This window comes from Salmo salar, chromosome 10, assembly GCF_965601325.2.
Source record: "Salmo salar chromosome 10, fSalSal1, whole genome shotgun sequence".
NCBI lineage: Eukaryota > Metazoa > Chordata > Actinopteri > Salmoniformes > Salmonidae > Salmo > Salmo salar.
The window spans coordinates 102,921,401-102,942,288 of NC_138300.1; the positions used below are offsets into that span (position 1 = coordinate 102,921,401).

The following is a 20,888-nucleotide window of genomic DNA, read 5'->3' on the forward strand; positions in this document are numbered from 1 at the left end:
GGACACTAAAGAGGCCTTTCTACTGCAGATGTGGCCAGGGCAATAAATTGCAATGTCAGTACTGTGAGACGCCTAAGACAGCGCAACAGGGAGACAGGACGGACAGCTGGTCATCCTCGCAGTGGCAGACCACGTGTAACATCACCTTCACTGGATCGCTACATCCGAACATCACACCTGTGGGACAGGTACAGGATGGCAACAACAACTGCCCGAGTTACACCAGGAATGCACAATCCCTCCATCAGTGCTCAGACTGTCCGCAATAGGCTGAGAGAGGCTGGACTGAGGGCTTGTGGGCCTGTTGTAAGGCAGGTCCTCACCAGACATCACCAGTAACAATGTTGCCTATTGGCACAAACCCACCGTCGCTGGACCAGACAGGACTGGCAAAAAGTGCTCTTCACTGACGAGTCGCGGTTTTGTCTCACCAGGGGTGAAGGTCGGATTCGTGTTTATCATCGAAGGAATAAGCGTTACACCAAGGCCTGTACTCTGGAGCGGGTTTGATTTGGAGGTGGAGGGTCCGTCATGGTCTGGGGCGGTGTGTCACAGCATCATCGGACTGAGCTTGTTGTCATTGCAGGCAATCTCAACGCTGTGCGTTACAGGGAAGACATCCTCCTCCCTCATGTGATACCCTTCCTGCAGGCTCATCCTGACATGACCCTCCAGCATGACAATGCTATCAGCCATACTGCTCGTTCTATGCGTGATTTCCTGCAAGACAGGAATGTCAGTGTTCTGTTATGGCCAGCGAAGAGCCCAAATCTCAATCCCATTGAGCACGTTTGGGACCTGTTGGATCGGAGGATGAGGGCTAGGGCCATTCCCCCCAGAAATGTCCAGGAACTTGCAGGTGCCTTGGTGGAAGAGTGGGGTAACATTTCACAGCAAGAACTGGCAAATCTGGTGCAGTCCATGAGGAGGAGATGCACTGCAGTACTTAACGCAGGTGGTGGCCACACCAGATACTGACTGTTACTTTTGATTTTGACCCCCACTTTGTTCAGGGGCACATTGTTCCATTTATGTTAGTCACATGTCTGTGGAACTTGTTCACTATGTCTCAGTTGTTGAATCTTGTTATGTTCATACAAATATTTACACATGTTAAGTTTGCTGAAAATAAACGCAGTTGACAGTGAGAGGATGTTTCTTTTTTTGCTGAGTTTATAACGATTCAATTACATATACCCTATAGAAGCAAAACTGCATGATCATATATTTTAGGTTAACGTTTTTAGCTTACCACTGTAAATTATTCTGCAATGGCCATTTCTTTTGTAGTTCACGTTGTAGAGATGTGAATGTAGCCTTTACAAATCCATTTTTATTATTATTAGCCTTTGCCATTATTATTATTATTATTATGGCATAGGCCAACATACATACAACCTAAAGTTGTATGCTATTTTTGCTGCACTTGTTTCACCTTACCAGTGTCGTCACTAGGCTATACTGTATACACAAGAGCTCTAGGCTACAGTATATATGGCTCTGACACCATCTGTCTGATTATCTGTCACTCACTTAACTTAACTAAACCTTTGTACTATGCCCTGTTATGCAATAGGGTACACAGACTACTTATCGTTGTTTGCCTATCAGGTAATGATCCACCATTAGCCTGCCCTGCACCTTTGGCCTGCATTGTAATTGTGATGTTTTGAAATTAATGCGAGTAGACTACATGAAATTTCACATGGGCTATGCATTGCTTGAAATGACTGCATTATGTGTAATTTCAATGTCAGTTCAGTCAACTGAAATTCTTTGAGGGAAATTCATTGCTTCCACCCCATATGACTTGCATGAATACAACCAACTGTTCATGGACCTTGCCTACAATCCACTGCAATTCCTTTTGTATCTTTTGACTTAGTCTATTTTCTATTCATTTTAATTGACTTTATATTTAAAAAAATACTTCCTTAAAACTTAAATAGCTTCCATTCCACTTGACTTGCATGAATACACCCAACTGTTATTGGTTCAGGGACCTCTTCCCTCCAATCCACGGCAAAAGATTTTTGACTTTGTAATTTTTTTTAATGAATTTTAATTGAATTAAATGAGAAAAACCTCATTAAAGCTGCAATATTTAACTTTTCACATAGAAATAAGTGTTATAGATCTGTCATTCTCATTGAAAGCAAGTCTAAGAAGTGATAGATCTGATCTATGTGATCTATTTCTATGCTTCCCGTTCTTAAGTTTCGTTTTTGCATCTTTTACTTTCGGGTTTTGAACACCAGCTACAAACAGCTGAAATACAATAGTTTTGGTTATGGAAAATATATTTCACAGCAGTTTAGATGGTACAATGATTATCTTCACAATATTTGCTTGTTTTGTTACATAAACTGAAATTAGGTGAACTATTACAATTTTAGCAACCAAGAAATTATGGAGCAATTTCTACATTTTTGTATTTAATAACATTTGAAATTTAAAGGATTTCAGCTGGAGGAGTTAGCGTATTTTTTTTAGGTTGATTGGGCGCCATGTAGGTTTACTCGATTTGTGACTCACCACCTGGATTCGTTCTTATGTAGCAAAATTTGATTTATTTTTTATTTTTACATAGGATAAAGATAGAGACTCAGAGTCACAAAATGGTATATCAATCACAGCATTTTTGAGGAACAATAGGAAAGTATTTCTACTTTGAAAGTTGATACACTTGTAAACTCACTTTTGAGAAAAGGGCCTTTGAATGATTTGGTACCTACTGAAGAGCTCACCTTTGTCTACACCCATTCAGCATTGTTCACACCCACTTAAGCCAGCTCCATCCCTCTCTTTAAGGATTCACATGAGGTCATGTGAGTAGTGTAGTAAAGAGTAATACTAAAAGTGGTAGTAGCCCACAATAAGGAAAAATTCCAGGTAAACAGAAAGTGTCCCGAAAAAAATATTTTATCAATATTAGATGATGCTTACCCAGACACAATTGTCTAAATTGATGAGTAAAGTGAAATAAATGCTTTAACCCCCAGCCACATCCAGTGGTGGAAAAATTACTAAATTGTTATACTTGAGTAAAAGTATAAATCATTTCAAATTCCTTATATTAAACCAGACGGCACAATAATTTTTTTATTACATTTTTTATTGACGGAAAGCCAGGGACGCCTTGGTTTACTTCTCTTCCTGCTCCATCTGGGCCCAGTCAAAGACACCCAGAACACCACCCTTATGGGAAGCTCCATACCCTGCCGGTTCCACAATGACCCTGGTCTCACCTCTCGGTGGACTTTGTCACTGACCTTCCCCCCACCCAGGGGAACACCACCATTCTCGTTGTTGTGGACCGTTTATCCAAAGCTTGTCGCCTCCTTCCTTTGCCTGGGCTCCCGTCAGCCATACAAACCACGGAGTCTCTTTTTTACGCACTTATTCCGGTACTACGGGATCCGGAGGACATTGTGTCAGACCGTGGCCATCTGTTCACCTCACGCATATAGAAAGTGTTCATGGAACGCATGGAGGGTCACAGTCAATCTCACCTCTGGGTATCGTCCTCAAGCTAATGGGCAGGTGGAGAGGATCAATTAGGAAGTGGGCATGTTTCTGAGGTGTTACTGTCAGGACCGGCCAGGGGAGTGGGCGGATTTTCTACCCTGGGCTGACTACGCGCAGAATTCCCTCCGCCACTCCTACACTAACCTCACTCCTTTCCAGTGTGTGTTGGGGTATTGTCAGTCGAGGATGCCTGATCGTTCTTTAAAGGTAATTTCCTCACCATCTTAAATAAGCATGCACCTTTCAAAAAATGTAGAACTAAGAACAGATATAGCCCTTGGTTCACTCCAGACCTGACTCCCCCTGACCAGCAAAAAAACATCCTGTGCCGGACTGCACTAGCATTGAATAGTCCCCGCGATATGCAACTTTTCAGGGAAGTCAGGAACCAATACACGCAGTCAGTTAGGAAAGCAATAACTAGCTTTTTCAAACAGAAATGTGTATCCTGTAGCTCTTGCCCAAGCCTCCCCAGCTTCTCCTTCACCCAAATCCAGATAGCAGATGTTCTGAAAGAGCTGCAAAACCTGGACCCGTACAAATCACCTGGGCTAGACAATCTGGACCCTCTCTTTCTAAAATTATCTGCCGCCATTTTTGCAACCCCTATTTCCAGTCTGTTCAACCTCTCTTTCGTATTTTCCGAGATCCCTAAAGATTGGAAAGCTGCCGTGGTCATCCCCCTCTTCAAAGGGGGTGACACTCTAGACCCAAACTGTTACAGACCTATATCCATCCTGCCCTGCCTGCCTTTAAAGGCTTCGAAAGCCAAGTTAATAAACAGATCACTGACCATTTCGATTCCCACCGTACCTTCTCCGCTGTGCAATCCGGTTTCCGAACTGGTGACGGGTGCATGTCAGCCACGCTCAAGGAACTAAACAATATCATAACCGCCATCGATAAAAGACAGTACTGTGCAGCCGTCTTCATCGACCTGGCCAAGGCTTTCAACTCTGTCAATCACCGTATTCTTATTGGCAGACTCAACGGCCTTGGTTTCTCAAATGGCTGCCTCGCCTGGTTCACTAACTACTTCTCAGACAGAGTTCAGTGTGTAAAATCGGAGGGCCTGTTGTCCGGACCTCTGGCAGTCTCTATGGGGGCACCACAGGGATCAATTCTCAGGCCGACTCATTTCTCTGTATATATCAATGATGTTGCTCTTGCTGCGGGTGATTCCCTGATCCACCTCTACACAGACGACACCGTTCTGTATACTTCTGGCCCTTCTTTGGACACTGTGTTAACTAACCTCCAAACGAGCTTCAGTGCCATATAACACTCCTTCCGTGGCCTCCAACTGCTCTTAAACGCTAGTAAAACCAAATGCATGCTTTTCAACCGTTCGCTGCCCGCACCCGCCTGCCCGCCCGACTAGCATCACTACTCTGGATGGTTCTGACTTAGAATATGTGGACAACTACAAATACCAAGGTGTCTGGCTAGACTGTAAACTCTCCTTCCAGACTCATATTAAACATCTCCAATCCAAAATCAAATCTAGAATTGGCTTCCTATTTCGCAACAAAGCCTCCTTCACTCACGCCACCAAACATACCCTCGTAAAATTGACTATTCTACCAATCCTCGACGTCGGCAATGTCATTTACAAAATAGCTTACAATTCTCTACTCAGCAAATTGGATGCAGTCTATCACAGTGCCATGCGTTTTTTACCAAAGCCCCTTATACCACCCACCACTGCGACCTGTATGCTCTAGTCGGCTGGCCCTTGCTACATATTCGTCGCCAGACCCACTGGCTCCAGGTCATCTATAAGTCTATGCTAGGTAAAGCTCCGCCTTATCTCAGCTCACTGGTCAAGATAACAACCCCCACCCGTAGCACGTGCTCCAGCAGGTATATCTCACTGGTCCTCCCCAAAGCCAACACCTCATTTGGCCGCCTTTCCTTACAGTTCTCTGCTGCCAGTGACTGAAACAAATTGCAAAAATCGCTGAAGCTAGAGACTTATATTTCCCTCACTAACTTAAACATCAGCTATCTGAGCAGCTAACCGATCGCTGCAGCTGTACATAGCCCATCTGTAAATAGCCCACCCAATCTACCGACCTCATCCCCATATTGTTTTATTTACTTTTCTGCTCTTTTGCACACCAGTATTTCTACTTGCACATCATCATCTGCTCATCTATCACTCCAGTGTTAATTTGCTAAATTGTAATTACTCCGCTACTATGGCCTATTTATTGCTTACCTCCTCACGCCATTTGCACACACTGTATATAGACTTTCTTTTTTTCTATTGTGTTATTGACTGTACGTTTGTTTATTCTATGTGTAACTCTGTGTTGTTGTTTGTGTCGCACTGCTTTGCTTTATCTTGGCCAGGTCGCAGTTGTAAATGAGAACTTGTTCTCAACTAGCTTACCTGGTTAAATAAAGGTGAAATAAAAAATTTAAAAAATCAGCCGACCCTGGCACCTTGGCATCCGAGTCAGACTGAGGCCCCTGCGGTGGACGAGTGGTTTCAGTGCGCTGAGGAGACCTGGAACGCTGTGCACACTCGTCTCCAGCGGGCCGTGCGTCAGCACAGGGAACAGGCCGACCACAGCAGTTAGGCGCCTGTTTCCTCTCCAGGAGATCGGGTCTGTCTCTCTACCTGGAACTTGCCCCTCCGCCTGCCCTGCCCGAAGCTGAGCCCATGGGTTTGTGGGGCAGAAGTCCTGAGGAGGGTTAATGAGGTAATGTACTGTTTGCAATTCCCTGCTGATTACCGCATTAACCTGACTTTTCATTTGTCTCTCCTCAGACCAGTGGTGCCTGGTCCCCTCACTGAGGCTGGACCCAGTGATGCCCTGCCTCCTCCTCTGGACATCGAGGGAGGTCCGGTGTACTCGGTCCGTGAAGTCCTGGATTTGAGGCATCGGGTGGGGTGTATCCAGTACCTCATCGACTGGGAGGGGTATGGCCCAGAGGAGCGTTGCTGGGTTCCTGCGATGGACATCCTGGATGCTTCGCTGACCAGGGATTTTCACAGTTGGCACCCTGACTGACCCGCACCGCGTTCCTGTGGTCGTCCCCGAGGCCGGTGTCTTCCCCCTGCTGGTGCAGCGCGTCAGGAGGTACTGTCACGGATCCCCCTGGAACTGCTGCTCATTCCGTTCACCAGCTCCGGAGGTCTACGTCACCGGCCTTCTAGGCGTCACTGAATTGGATTCATTACCACCAACCCCGGATTGTCTTGTCTCATTACGCACACCTGGTTCCCATTCCCCCTGATTAGTATGTGTATACTGTATATGTGCCCTCTGTTCCCCATTGTCCTTGTCGATTATTGTCCCGTGTCCGTTGGTCTTGTGAGTACCTGTGCTCTGTTGTATCGGCTTTCATGCTACGTGTTATTGTGCACTTGTTATTATGGATCTTGTCCCATATTATATAGAGGTTTATATCTCGCTCTTTTGTTTGGGTTACATCCCTGTGTTTTATTTAGATCTAGGATGTTGTTTAAGTGTTCCCTTATCAACCCATGGAGGTTGATAAGGGAGCTGGCTGTAAGCACAACCCCCACCTGTGGACGTCGGGCCCTCATACCACCCTCATGGAGTCTGTTTCTGACCGTTTGAGCAGACACATGCACATTTGTGGCCTGCTGGAGGTCATTTTGCAGGGCTCTGGCAGTGCTTCTCCTACTCCTCCTTGCACAAAGGCGGAGGTAGCGGTCCTGCTGCTGGATTGTTGCCCTCCTACGGCCTCCTCCACGTCTCCTGATGTACTGGCCTGTCTCCTGGTAGCGCCTCCATGCTCTGGACACTACGCTGACAGACACAGCAAACCTTCTTGCCACAGCTCGCATTGATGTGCCATCCTGGATGAGCTGCACTACCTGAGCCACTTGTGTGGGTTGTAGACTCCGTCTCATGCTACCACTAGAGTGAAAGCACCGCCAGCATTCAAAAGTGACCAAAACATCAGCCAGGAAGCATAGGAACTGAGAAGTGGTCTGTGGTCCCCACCTGCAGAACCACTCCTTTATTGGGGGTGTCTTGCTAAATGCCTATAATTTCCACCTGTTGTCTATTCCATTTGTACAACAGCATGTGAAATGTATTGTCAATCAGTGTTGCTTCCGAAGTGGACAGTTTGATTTCACAGAAGTGTGATTGACTTGGAGTTACATTGTGTTGTTTAAGTGTTCCCTTTCTTTTTTTGAGCAGTGTATATATATATACAGTATCTCACAAAAGTGAGTACACCCCTCACATTTTTGTAAATATTTGAGTTTATCTTTTCATCTGACAACACTGAAGAAATGACACTTTGCTACAATGTAAAGTAGTGTGTGTACAGCTTGTATAACAGTGTAAATTTGCTGTCCCCTCAAAATAACTCAACACACAGCCATTAATGTCTAAACCGCTGGCAACAAAAGTGAGTACACCCCCTAAGTGAAAATGTCCAAATTGGGCCAAATTAGCCATTCTCCCTCCCCGGTGTCATGTGACTCGTTAGTGTTACAAGGTCTCAGGTGTGAATGGGGAGCAGATGTGTTAAATTTGGTGTCATCGCTCTCATACTGACTGGTCACTGGAAGTTCAACATGGCACCTCATGGCAAAGAACTCTCTGAGGATCTGAAAAAAATTATTGTTGCTCTACATAAAGATGGCCTGGGCTATAAGAAGATTGCCAAGACCCTGAAACTGAGCTGCAGCACGGTGTCCAAGACCATACAGCGGTTTAACAGGACAGGTTCCACTCAGAACAGGTCTCGCCATGGTCGACCAAAGAAGTTGAGTGCACGTGCTCAGCATCATATCCAGAGGTTGTCTTTGGGAAATAGACATATGAGTGCTGCCAGCATTGCTGCAGAGGTTGAAGGGGTGGGGGGTCAGCCTGTCAGTGCTCAGACCATACGCTGCACACTGCATCAAATTGGTCTGCATGGTTGTCGTCACAGAAGGAAGCCTCTTCTAAAGATGATGCACAAGAAAGCCCGCAAACAGTTTGCTGAAGACAAGCAGACTAAGGACATGGATTACTGGAACCATGTCCTGTGGTGTGATGAGACCAAGATAAACTTATTTGGTTCAGATGGTGTCAAGCGTGTGTGGCGGCAACCAGGTGAGGAGTACAAAGACTAGTGTGTCTTGCCTACAGTCAAGCATGGTGGTGGGAGTGTCATGGTCTGGGGCTGCATGAGTGCTGCCGGCACTGGGGAGCTACAGTTCATTGAGGGAACCATGAATGCCAACATGTACTGTGACATACTAAAGCAGAGCATGATCCCCTACCTTTGGAGACTGGGCTGCAGGGCAATATTCCAACATGATAACGACCCCAAACACATCTCCAAGACGACCACTGCCTTGCTAAAGAAGCTGAGGGTAAAGGTGATGGACTGGCCAAGCATGTCTCCAGACCTAAACCCTATTGAGCATCTGTGGGGCATCCTCAAACGGAAGGTGGAGGAGTGTGTCATGACGTTGCCCTCTTTGGACACTACGAGCACCATCCCCCTACCTTTGCACCATCTCCCTCTGTCTCCTACACCCAGGCTGCTGTGGTCAGAAGAGGTCGTAAATTCCTATGAGGAGATCCTCTCCTCATGGCCACAGTATCAAGAGAGAGAGTTTTCATAGACCACACAAAGGAATTCTTCTACCTCACAGAACTTGACAACCGAACAATATTCAGGTTCTGGAGAAGGTATAAAAGATCGGTGAAGAATCCAGCTATGAACTGGTCCGTTTGGTACAATTTTGTGAAACTCATGAGAGACAAGACCATAATCATGTTTATATAATAGCCTCAGCTATGAGCCTTACATCTACATGGTTGTATAAAATGAATGAATAGGGATGAAGCTATTTGTGAGATGATGGGATGCTATGTAATGATGTTAATGTGAGTGAGTTGTATTTCTGTTTAAAGTTCACTAAGTCCTTGGCACGCCCCCAGGGACACAGACAGGACCTGGCGTCATGAGACAGCCTTTTTCTATGTCCCGAATAAAACCCCCACCTATGTTTTCCATCAGGAGACCGAGCTTACCTCAATTACGAGATGGCTAAAGGTTGGAGACCATGCATTTCTCTTGATTAACTTTTAACCATACCACGTGGTTAAACTCTTAGACTATCGATACCGACAGAATAAGAACAAGTCTTTGATATTAATTACTAGTCTGCAGCTAGGAATTCGGTATCATTGAACGCGAAGACTGACAACCGCCGAAAACAGCTATTCTATAACGACATGAATGAATGTCACTCTGAACTACCCATTCTAACCACGACAGAGAGAGAGGGCGGACAGACTCTCCAACAGAAACAAACTTTTCAACAGAGATCCCGACGACACACTGAGCGTAAATATATATATTGATTGCAATTGTTCCCGAATGAGTGAGCGTTCATGTGCAAAGGATTAGTATTTCAATTGTTATAATTATCAACTCTGTAGTGCCTTCTCAGTTGACCCCCCCACCCCCCTTTTGTCTAACAAGCCGCCATGCCGGTTTAGCCCACTAGGGCACATTCCTCTATCATTTCTTTGTAACGATATCTACTGTTTGTTATGCATTTCTGTGAATTACTTTGTTAGTAAATAAATGATTTTAAGACAATTGATGTATGGATGACTCATAGTGAAGACTGGGTTCGTGCAGATAACCAACAATTTACGACGTTTGGAATGAGACTGGCGTGAGCTAAATAATAATTCATTAATTCGAAGACTAATTGATCAGATATTAAAATATCTGAAAGTTATATTAGGAAAATTATAACTTTGTAATCTGAATATTTTCCTTGGTGCCCCGACTTCCTAGTTAATTACAGTTACATGATTAATAAGGTTAATCGCGTAATAATAATTACAGAGAGTTATTTGATAAATATGACTTCAGTTTTAATGATGCCAAAGACACGACAAGTGCAAGGTCTCTAACATCCACCAGCTTCGTGATGTCGTCATGGAGGAGTGGAAGAGGACTCCAGTGGCAACCTGTAAAGCTCTGGTGAACTCCATGCCCAAGAGGGTTAAGGCAGTGCTGGAAAATGTTGGTGGCCACACAAAATATTGACACTTTGGGCCCAATTTGGATATTTTCACTTAGGGGTGTACTCACTTTTGTTGCCAGCGGTTTAGACATTAATGGCTGTGTTTTGTGTTATTTTGAGGGGACAGCAAATGTACACTGTTATACAAGCTGTACACTCACTACTTCACATTGTAGCAAAGTGTTATTTCTTCAGTGTCGTCACATGAAAAGATATACTCAAATATTTACAAAAATGTGATGGGTGTACTCACTTTTGTGAGATACTGTGTATATATATATATGTATGTGTATATAACGTGTATATATATATATATGTGTGTATATACAGTTGAAGTCGGAAGTTTACATATACTTAGGTTGGAGTCATTTTAACTCACTTTTCAACCACTAACAACTATAGTTTTGACAAGTCGGTTAGGGCATCTACTTTGTGCATGACACAAGTAATTTTTCCAACAATTGTTTACAGACAGATTATTTCACTGTATCACAATTCCAGTGGGTCAGAAGTGACATACACTAAGTTGACTGTGCCTTTTAAACAGCTTGGAAAATTCCAGAAGCTTCTGATAGGCTAATTGACATCATTTGAGTCAATTGGAGGTGTACCTGTGGATGCATTTCAAGGCCTACCTTCAAACTCAGTGCCTCTTTGTTTGACATCATGGGAAAATCTAAAGAAATCAGCCAAGACCTCAGAAAAACAATTATAGACCTCCACAAGTCTGGTTCATCCTTAGGAGCAATTTCCAAATGCCAGAAGGTACCGTGTTCATCTGTACAATCAATAGTACGCATGTTTAAACACCATGGGACCATGCAGCCGTCATACCGCTCAGGAAGGAGACGCGTTCTGCCTCCTTGAGATGAACGTACTTTGGTGCAAAAAGTGAAAATTAATCCCAGAACAACAGCAAAGGACCCTGTGAAGATGCTGGAGGAAACAGGTACAAAAGTATCTATATTCACAATAAAACGAGTCCTATATCGACATAACCTAAAAGGCCGCTCAGCAAGGAAGAAGCCACTGCTCCAAAACCGCCATAAAAAAGCCAGACTACGGTTTGCAACTGCACATGGGGACAAAGATCGTACTTTTTGGAGAAATGTTCTCTGGTCTGATGAAACAAAAATAGAACTGTTTGGCCATAGTGACCATTGTTATGTTTGGAGGGAAAAGGGGGATGCTTGCAAGCCGAAGAACACCATCCCAACCGTGAAGCACGGGGGTGGCAGCATCATGTTGTTGGGGTGCTTTGCTGCAGGAGGGACTGGTGCACTTCACAAAATTGATGGCATCAAGAGGACGGAAAATTCTGTGGATATATTGAAGCAACATCTCAAGACATCAGTCAGTAAGTTAAATCTTGGTCGCAAATGGGTCTTCCAAACGGACAATGACCCCAAGCATACCCCCAAAGTTGTGGCAAAATGGCTTAAGGACAACAAAGTCAAGGTATTGGAGTTGCCATCACAAAGCCCTGACCACAATCCTATTGAAAATTTGTGGGCAGAACTGAAAAAGTGTGTACGATCAACGATCCTACTAACCTGACTCAGTTACACCAGCTCTGTCAGGAGGAATGGGCCAACATTCACCCAGCTTATTGTGGGAAGCTTGTGGAAGGCTATCCAAAACGTTTCACCCAAGTTAAACAATTTAAATGCAATGCTACCAAACACTAATTGAGTGTATGTAAACTTCTGACCCACTGGGAATGTGATGAAAGAAATAAAAGCTGAAATAAATCATTCTCTCTACTATTTTTTTGACATTTCACATTCTTAAAACAAGGTGGTGATCCTAACTGACCTAAAACAGGGAATTTTTACTAGGATTAAATGTCAGGAATTGTGAAAAACTGAGTTTAAATGTATTTGGCTAAGGTATATGTAAACTTCCGACTTCAAAGGTATATATACACGTGTTTGTTTTGGGCTTCGTCCCTGTCGTTTTCATGACATACTTTTTTGGGGTGGAGAAATAAAAAACCCTATTATGCATTCCTGCGCCTGTCACCTATCATTATACAGCGTGACACTATTATCTGCTTGTCGTCCCCTTATTCCATATTTTGTACATCTCAGTTGTCTGTTGAAACCATATTATTTTAAGCAAGTCAGCCATATCAGCTATGTTTTTTATAAGGCAGTAAATGAGGCTGAATGAACTATTTCACTGCCAGACAAGGCTCTGCTGATAGCCAGGTGTAGCAGTGGTAAGGTGTTGGTACTGCTGTTTGGACTCTGCTCTGGGACAGCTTTATGTAGGCCTTAACAGTTTGTGGGCAATCAATGTGCAATTAATGTATTGTTTAGTGTTGTGTAGTGGCTTTGCTGGCATGCATCCCTCACCAAAAATTGTTGTTTGCCCCACCAAGATTTACATGCTAAAATTGCCACAATGTAGGAACAATTGTGGATCAATATATTAGTAGTCAGTTTTATTCTTGCCTTGCAGTGTATACAGATGGTTTAAAGGATCCCATAATTGGGAAGACAGGACCAGGTGTTAATGTTAATCTATGCAAGAGACTAACAAATTATTTATCTGTATATTCAACAGAAATGGTTGCGATAATTGTTGGATTGCAGTGGATAGAGGAGGTGCAACTAAGAATATGTTATTATTTTGTGAAATGTATGATGTACAAAGGTTGAGGTTGTTTTACAGGGTCAAAGAGGTTGGACGGGAATGGGGTGATATTTTGGGTGGGGGTGATGGGAGTAGTTCAGTTTGTAAGTAATTATTACATTTTGTTCGAAATTCAGGGTTAGTTATTAAGAGAATATAGTGGTATAGGTTGGTCGTGACCGGCCTCACACTCCTGTACAGTAGGTGGCGTTGTATGCACATTTCAGTTGGTTGCGATCCCCCTCCCCCCCCCGAAAAAAAAGAAGTCGAGGAAGCGAGCCGACGTTCAGCCTTTTTCTCTCGCGAGGAAGGACGCCGTTATCGGAATCCCTACAAACAACACGAGAATTCATCATTCACACGGTAATATAACCCAATCTAACACCGTACATATCTCGTGAGCCAGAAGTGGAGATACTGGGTGCTTTCAACCCGCATTCAAAATGTTATTTCACAGGACTATTAATATGGTACCAACCGCAACATACATCTATTCCGCTGCCATGGACGGACATTGAGGCCTAGCTAGCTACCATTGCGTGATTGTGTTATCTGGCTTTTAGCACGCTGCAGCTATTCCGTCTACAACTCGCAAATGTGCGGTAGCTAGTTAACCTGATGGAATGGCAATGGTTTTGCCCGGATACATCACATCTAACTACACTGCTATCTGTGACTGAATTTGTAGCCTGTTCTGGAAGATATTTGTCAGCGATATGTTTCCCTATTTACCCTGCATAGATACTAGCCCAGCTAACTAGCAACGTAGCGCACGCCTGCTAACTCCTCAGAATGGTTTCCAATTCACATTTTCAACTGTTAGCCAAGAACCAATAACAACTACAGTACATCACAATGCATTGACTAATCTAGGCCTATCCAGAATGTAAATGAGACTTGTCAGCAAGTTAATGTACAGCTCACAAGCTAGCTAACGTCACATGCAATGGTGGACAGTCATGATTTTAGACAAGGCGGGACTCTTAAAACACGCCACTTCGATACAGCCACGACCGGAAGTGACTTTCCGTTACAGGTTAGGAGAGCATTTTCGCGAACCCTTTAACTAACCCTAAACTAATTACCCTAACCAACTGTGTAAATTATAACCTGCAACGAAAAATGTACTTCCGGTCGTAGATGTGTCGAAGTGGCGTGTTTTTAAGGAGTCCCGTTTTAGATAGCTAAGAATCAATATCAAGAAGACCTATAATACTTGTATCTGCAACTTCGTCTTAAAAGTTAGCTTTCTAGCTAACATTGTCTACAACCATGATCTAACTAATGTACATGAACAGCTCGTTGTCTGGAGCCTCTGGTCCATTTTGTGCCACTAGGCACTACACAATAGCCCATGATTAGCAGGCAAAGTTAGACCATGACACATGCACTCACTGAACTGTTCTCCAGTATATTCAACTAATTAAACATCTGTGTGGAACTGTAAAAGAAGAGCAATTAATGTGCAAACTGAACTTTTCAAATATGTTTATTTCAAGGAACCATAGGGTACATCATTCTCAGTAGTATAAAGTAACTTCCTCCTTTCCAGATGCACCCATATTAGGAATCTTGCTGAAGAAGCCAACACAATTGAGTAGCTTATAAATAATAAATACAGTTATTTGTCCTATGACTCAGACTAACTCAGGTAAAACTTCACCCCAGCACACAGTGAACAGTGGGGAAAAGAAAAGGTTCTTTCTCAATTGTCCTCGATTCCAGGGCCCTGTCCAGAAACACCCCCTACCCTCTGGACACTTCTGGAGATTTGAGAGGGTTGAACAGGTGTAAGCAATATGGCAAACATTTCTTCTAGCATGTCTGAGGTAAAGGTGGATCTATCACCATGTATACAGTACCTGTCAAAAGTTTGGACACACCTACTCATTCCATTTTTTAAAACTATTTTCTACATTGTAAACTATGAAATAACACGTATGGAATCATGTAGTAACCAAAAAAGGGTTAAACAAATAGCCACCCATAGCCTTGATGACAGCTTTGCACACTCTTGGCATTCTCTCAACCAGCTTCATGAGGTAGTCACCTGGAATGCATTTAAAATAACAGGTGTGCCTCAATTTTTAGTTCCAACCGCTGTGTCTTTGAGATGCATTGTAGGTGAACGGATGATCTCTGCATGTGTGGTTCCCACCGTGAAGCATGGAGGAAGAGGTGTGGGGGTGCTTTGCTAGTGATACTCAGTAATTTATTTAGAATTCAAGGCACACTTAACCAGCATGGCTACCACAGCATTCTGCAGCGATACTCTATCCCATCTGGCTTGCGCTTAGTGGGACTATCATTAGTTTTACAACAGGACAATGACCCAAAACACACCACCAGGCTGTGTAAGGGCTATTTGACCAAGAAGGAGAGTGATGGAGTGCTGCATCAGATGACCTGACCTCTACCCAATTGAAATGGTTTGGGATGAGATCGACCGCAGAGTGAAGGAAAAGCAGCCAACAAGTGCTGAGCATATGTGTGAACTCCTTTAAGACTGTTGGACAAGCATTCCTCATGAAGCTGGTTGAGAGAATGCCAAGTGTGCAAAGCTGTCATCAAGGCAAAGAATCTAAAATATATTTTGATTTGTTTAACACTTTTTTTTGGTTTCTACATGATTCCATATGTGTTATTTCATAGTTTTGATGTCTTTACTATTATTCTACAATGTAGAAAATAGTCAAAATTGAAAGAAAAACCTTTGAATGAGTAGGTGTGTCCGAACTTTTGATATTGTCTCAACGCTGCAACTCCCCAATGGGCTCGGGAGAGGCAATAACATGACCCGCCTAACCGCGTTCCTAAACACCTGCCTGCTTAACCCGGAAGCCAGCCACACCAATGTGTCGGAGGAAACACCATTCAACTGGCAATCGATGTCAGCCTGCAGGCACCCGGTCCGCCACAAGGAGTTGCTAGGGCGCGATCAGCCAAGTAACATGACCCAACCACTATTGAAACAAATGCATCCCAGACCCCAATCAAATTGTAATTGTCACGTGTACACTTTAGTGAAGTGCTTAATTACAAGCCCTTACCAACAATGCAGAGTTAAAAATTATAACACAAAGAATAAAATGTACAAGAATGAAGCCATATGCAGGGTGTACCAGAAACATATCAATGCGCAGGGGTACTTGAGGTAGATATGTACAGTTGAAGTCAGAAGTTTATATACACCTTAGCCAAATACATTTAAACTCAGTTTTTCACAATTCCTGACATTTAATCCTAGTAAAAATTCCCTGTTTTAGGTCAGTTAGGATCACTTTATTTTAAGAATGTGAAATGTCAGAATAATAGTAGAGAATGATTTATTTCAGCTTTTATTTCTTTCATCACATTTCCAGTGGGTCAGAAGTTTACATACACTCAATTAGTATTTGGTAGCATTGCCTTTAAATTGTTTAATTTGGGTCAAATGTTTCAGGTATCCTTCCACATGCTTCACACAGCAAGTTGGGTGAATTTTGGCCCATTCCTCCTGACGGAGCTGGTGTAACTGAGTCAGGTTTGTAGGCCTCCTGCTCGCACACGCTTTTTCAGTTCTGCCCACAAATGTTCTATAGGATTGAGGTCAGGGCTTTGTGATGGGCACTCTGATACCTTGACTTTGTTGTCCTTAAGCCATTTTGTCACAACTTTGGAAGCATGCTTGGGGTCATTGTCCATTTGGAAGATCCATTTGCGACCAAGTTTTAACTTCCTGACTGATGTCTTGAGATTTTGCTTCAATATATCCACATAATTTTCCTACCTCATGATGCCATCTATTTTGTGAAGTGCACCAGTCCCTCCTGCAGCAAAGCACCCCCACAACATGATGCTGCCACCCCAGTGCTTCACAGTTGAGATGGTGTTCTTCGGCTTGCAAGCCTCCCCCTTTTTCCTCCAAACATAACGATGGTCATTATGGCCTAACAGTTCTATTTTTGTTTCATCAGACCAGAGGACATTTCTCCAAAAAGTACGATCTTTGTCCCCATGTGCAGTTGCAAACCGTAGTCTGCCTTTTTTATGGCGGTTTTGGAGCAGGGGCTTCTTCCTTGCTGAGCGGCCTTTCGGGTCATGTCGATATCGGACTCGTTTTTACTGTGGTTATAGATACTTTTGTACCTGTTTCCTCCAGTATCTTCACAAGGTCCTTTGCTGTTGTTCTGGGATTGATTTGCACTTTTCGCACCAAAGTACGTTCATCTCTAGGAGACAGATCGCGTCTCCTTCCTGAGCGGTATGACGGCTGTGTGGTCCCATGGTGTTTATACATGTGTACTATTGTTTGTACAGATGAACGTGGTACCTTCAGGCATTTGGAAATTGCTCCCAAGGATGAACCAGACTTGTGGAGGTCAACAATTTTTTTTTCTGAGGTCCTGGCTGATTTCTTTAGATTTTCCCATGATGTCAAGCAAAGAGGCACTGAGTTTGAAGGTAGGCCTTGAAACACATCCACAGGTACACCTCCAATTGACTCAAATGATGTCAATTAGACTATCAGAAGCTTCTAAAGCCATTACATAATTTCAGGAATTTTCCAAGCTGTTTAAAGGCACAGTCAAATTAGTGTATGTAAACTTCTGACCCACTGGAATTGTGATACATTGAATTATAAGTGAAATAATCTGTAAACAATTTTTTGAAAAATGACTTGTGTCATGCACTAAGTAGATGTCTTAACCGACTTGCCAACACTATAGTTTGTTAACAAGAAATTTGTGGAGTGGTTGAAAAACGAGTTTTAATGACTCCAACCTAAGTGTACGTAAACTTCCGGCTTCAACTGTACATATAAGCAAGCGTAAAGTGACTAGGCATCAGGATAGATGATGATAAGAGCCCCTTTGTTTTGTTTGCTTATTACTGACAGTTATAAATTCACTGATGTTGGGGTTGAACAGCCTGAGAATGTCAATTCTCTTTTATTTGCAATAATGATGTTGTTTTGTGGCTCTCTGGCTTTACAGGTCTGAATGATGTCGGACCAAGATTTGGCAGAGATGGTACAGATAGCAGTGGAGGACTTAGGCCAAGGCGACCAGACTGGTAAGATCTTTATTAAAGACCACAAAGCTCTGTCCGATCACCATAACTAGGGTCATGTGACCTGACCAGGAAAACAATTAGGGGGAAATTGCTGGCTCAAGATAAATGTAATGCTCATCCCTCTGAAGTTGTCTCTTTACAGTCATTTGCCTGTATTGTAAAGGACCACTGACTGGCTAATGGTTCAGCTTTAATTCTGGCTTAAGTTGTTTTATCTTCATGGTAGCTATGAACCATTTGGGTACATTTGGTTAAATTGCTTGATTTGGAAGAGCTACTTATAAGCGTCAACAGTGCATCTGGTAGTTTTTTTCATGATCGTGTGTATGTTTTACTGTGCTTGACTGCATTTGGGATTTGTTTTAGATGTTTTGGACAATCATGAAGATTGTGATGACAAGCCTGACAGGAAAAGGCCAAGGGTGGACAACAGCTCCCAGGATGCATCTCTAAAGGTAGTTACTCCTGCACTACATCGTGGTCGTGGGTATACTCACCTTGCTGTGAGTGATTGGATTCAGTATGTACTTCCAAGCTGAATCACTCATGTGAGCATGTCAGCTTGTTTGTCCTATGAAAATAAAGCATAAATTGCGTTTATAAAGGCCTGCTTTAGTGATTTTTACAAGGTCTCTAAGCTCTCTGCATTGTAAAAGGGAAGCTCACTTCATCAACCACCAATGTGTAACATGTAGCACCCACCTTTTCTTACGCACACACAATGAACTTTCTTTCCCTCTGCCTCTTTCACTTTTCCAATCCCCAGACCTTGTTGTACTCCATTAGCCAGACGATCTGCCAGCGTCTGGACAACATGGAGGCCAAGCTGCAGGTGGTGGAGGCGACGTGCCGGGCCCTGGAGAGGAAGCTGGATGCTGTTGTCAACAAGAACCAGGCGCCCATCCAGGTCCCCATGGTGGCCGGCTCCCCTCTGGGTGCCACCCAGACCTGGAATAAAGTGCGTTGGTGAGTTGAGGTTTGGACCTGGACAAGTTCAGGTAGTCTTTCCCTGTTGTTTTATTCCGCTTGGTGCCTAATGAACATGACCCTGGTTAGGACTGGGGATCGTGGTGGGATAAAATTCTGGGACTTAGACTGGGACTGGTCAGGGTGAGATCAGGGTGGTACACTGGGGGACGATGACACTAGTTGACTTGTGCTTTATGAGGGTTAGGGAGTTGTGGCGTAGTACTCATTCTCTTACAAGTGAGTGCTAGAGTAGAATGCGCCTATTCCCATGAACACAATTTTGCACTGGAGTCTGTTGAGGTATTAGACACTGAAGAATTCCCCGTCTGCCCCTGCAGTGTTGTTCCACAGACCAATGTGATAGTGAGCCAAGACCGACCGAAGGGCCAGGAGGAGCCAGTAACTCGAGGGGCAGATTCCCTGGAGAACCTCCTCAGCAAGTGAGTGGCTGACACCTGTTTTCTTCTGTCATCATGCAGAATGTAGAATTGAGTATAGAACAAACACTGTTGTGCATGAAACTGTGATCCCCACTAAAGTTTGTTCAACACAGAACCCTCATAATACAATGGTACTCTGAACCCTGCAGAGTTTAGTGGCTCACACAGAACACAATGGAACACGAATGGGCTCGGCTCATGTCCCTGTGTTGATACGTGGCTGTAACTCAGCCTGTGTGTGTTTCTATGCGCGTGTGTGATCCGTCAGCACGGTGGGCGGGCGGAGGCAGAACACGTTCCTGGTGAAAGTGCCGGCGCCGGAGGACAGCCAGGAGGACCAGGAGAGCGGCTCAGAGGCCAGTGACTCTGTGTCCAACAGCGGCCAGACCAACAACGCCCAGAGCACCCAGAACGTCACCCTCATCACCCTCAACTCAGAGGGTACGGCGCTGTCAGAACACGTGCACACATACACAGAAACCAAGAAACACACACACAAACACATCCATGTATTTATATGTACATATTCTTATTCATTCCTTTACACTTGTGTGTATAAGGTAGTTGTTGTGAAATTGTTAGATTACATGTTAGATATTACTGCATGGTCGGAACTAGAAGCACAAGCGTTTTGCTACACTGGCATTAACATCTGCTAACCATGTGTATGTGACCAATACAATTTGATTTGCTTTGAGAAACACATGCATGTTCCAAACGTGGCTTAAAGAGTGTAAAGAAACAAGTCACTTGATGAACTGTTCATCAGTGTGAATCCTGCTGGAGTCTTCTCAGTGAGACGGATACCATCAAACACATTTGAACTCCAATGCAGCTTGACTTTGATTTGTGAATGTGATATGTTGCCCGGCTACTTCTTGCTTAACACCCAAATAGTACAGTCTTGGCCAAAAGTTTTGAGAATGACACAAATATGAATTTTCACAGTCTGCTGCCTCAGTTTGTATGATGGCAATTTGCATATACTCCAGAATGTTTGAAGAGTGATCAGATGAATTGCAATTAATTGCAAAGTCCCTCTTTGCCATGCAAGGAGAGTGGTTCAATTGTTGTGAAGAAGGCTTCAGGACACCCAAGAAAGTCTAGCAAACGCCAGGACCGTCTCCTAGTTGATTTAGCTGCAGGTTCGGAGCACCACCAGTACAGAGCTTGCTTAGGAATGGCAGCAGGCAGGTGTGAGTGCATCTGCATACACAGTGAGGCGAAGA

The 20,888-nt window shown here is 43.7% G+C and overlaps 1 protein-coding gene across 5 annotated transcripts in view; it reads left to right on the forward strand.

The window, feature by feature from the left end:
• The first annotated feature begins 13,442 nt into the window (after nucleotides 1-13,442).
• LOC106561274 (protein BANP) overlaps nucleotides 13,443-20,888 on the forward strand; it is a 91,236-nt gene continuing 83,790 nt past the window's right edge. Inside the window, exons 1-8 of one of the 5 annotated variants that reach the window (XM_082957304.1) lie at nucleotides 13,458-13,558; nucleotides 16,638-16,718; nucleotides 17,495-17,638; nucleotides 18,172-18,250; nucleotides 18,617-18,705; nucleotides 19,017-19,216; nucleotides 19,558-19,659; nucleotides 19,928-20,100. In XM_082957304.1, the coding sequence (XP_082813430.1) occupies nucleotides 18,178-18,250; nucleotides 18,617-18,705; nucleotides 19,017-19,216; nucleotides 19,558-19,659; nucleotides 19,928-20,100 (637 nt within the window). In that variant the 5' untranslated portion in view covers nucleotides 13,458-13,558; nucleotides 16,638-16,718; nucleotides 17,495-17,638; nucleotides 18,172-18,177. The other 4 variants (XM_014125046.2, XM_014125045.3, XM_014125048.2 and 1 more) reach the window with 4 other exon arrangements.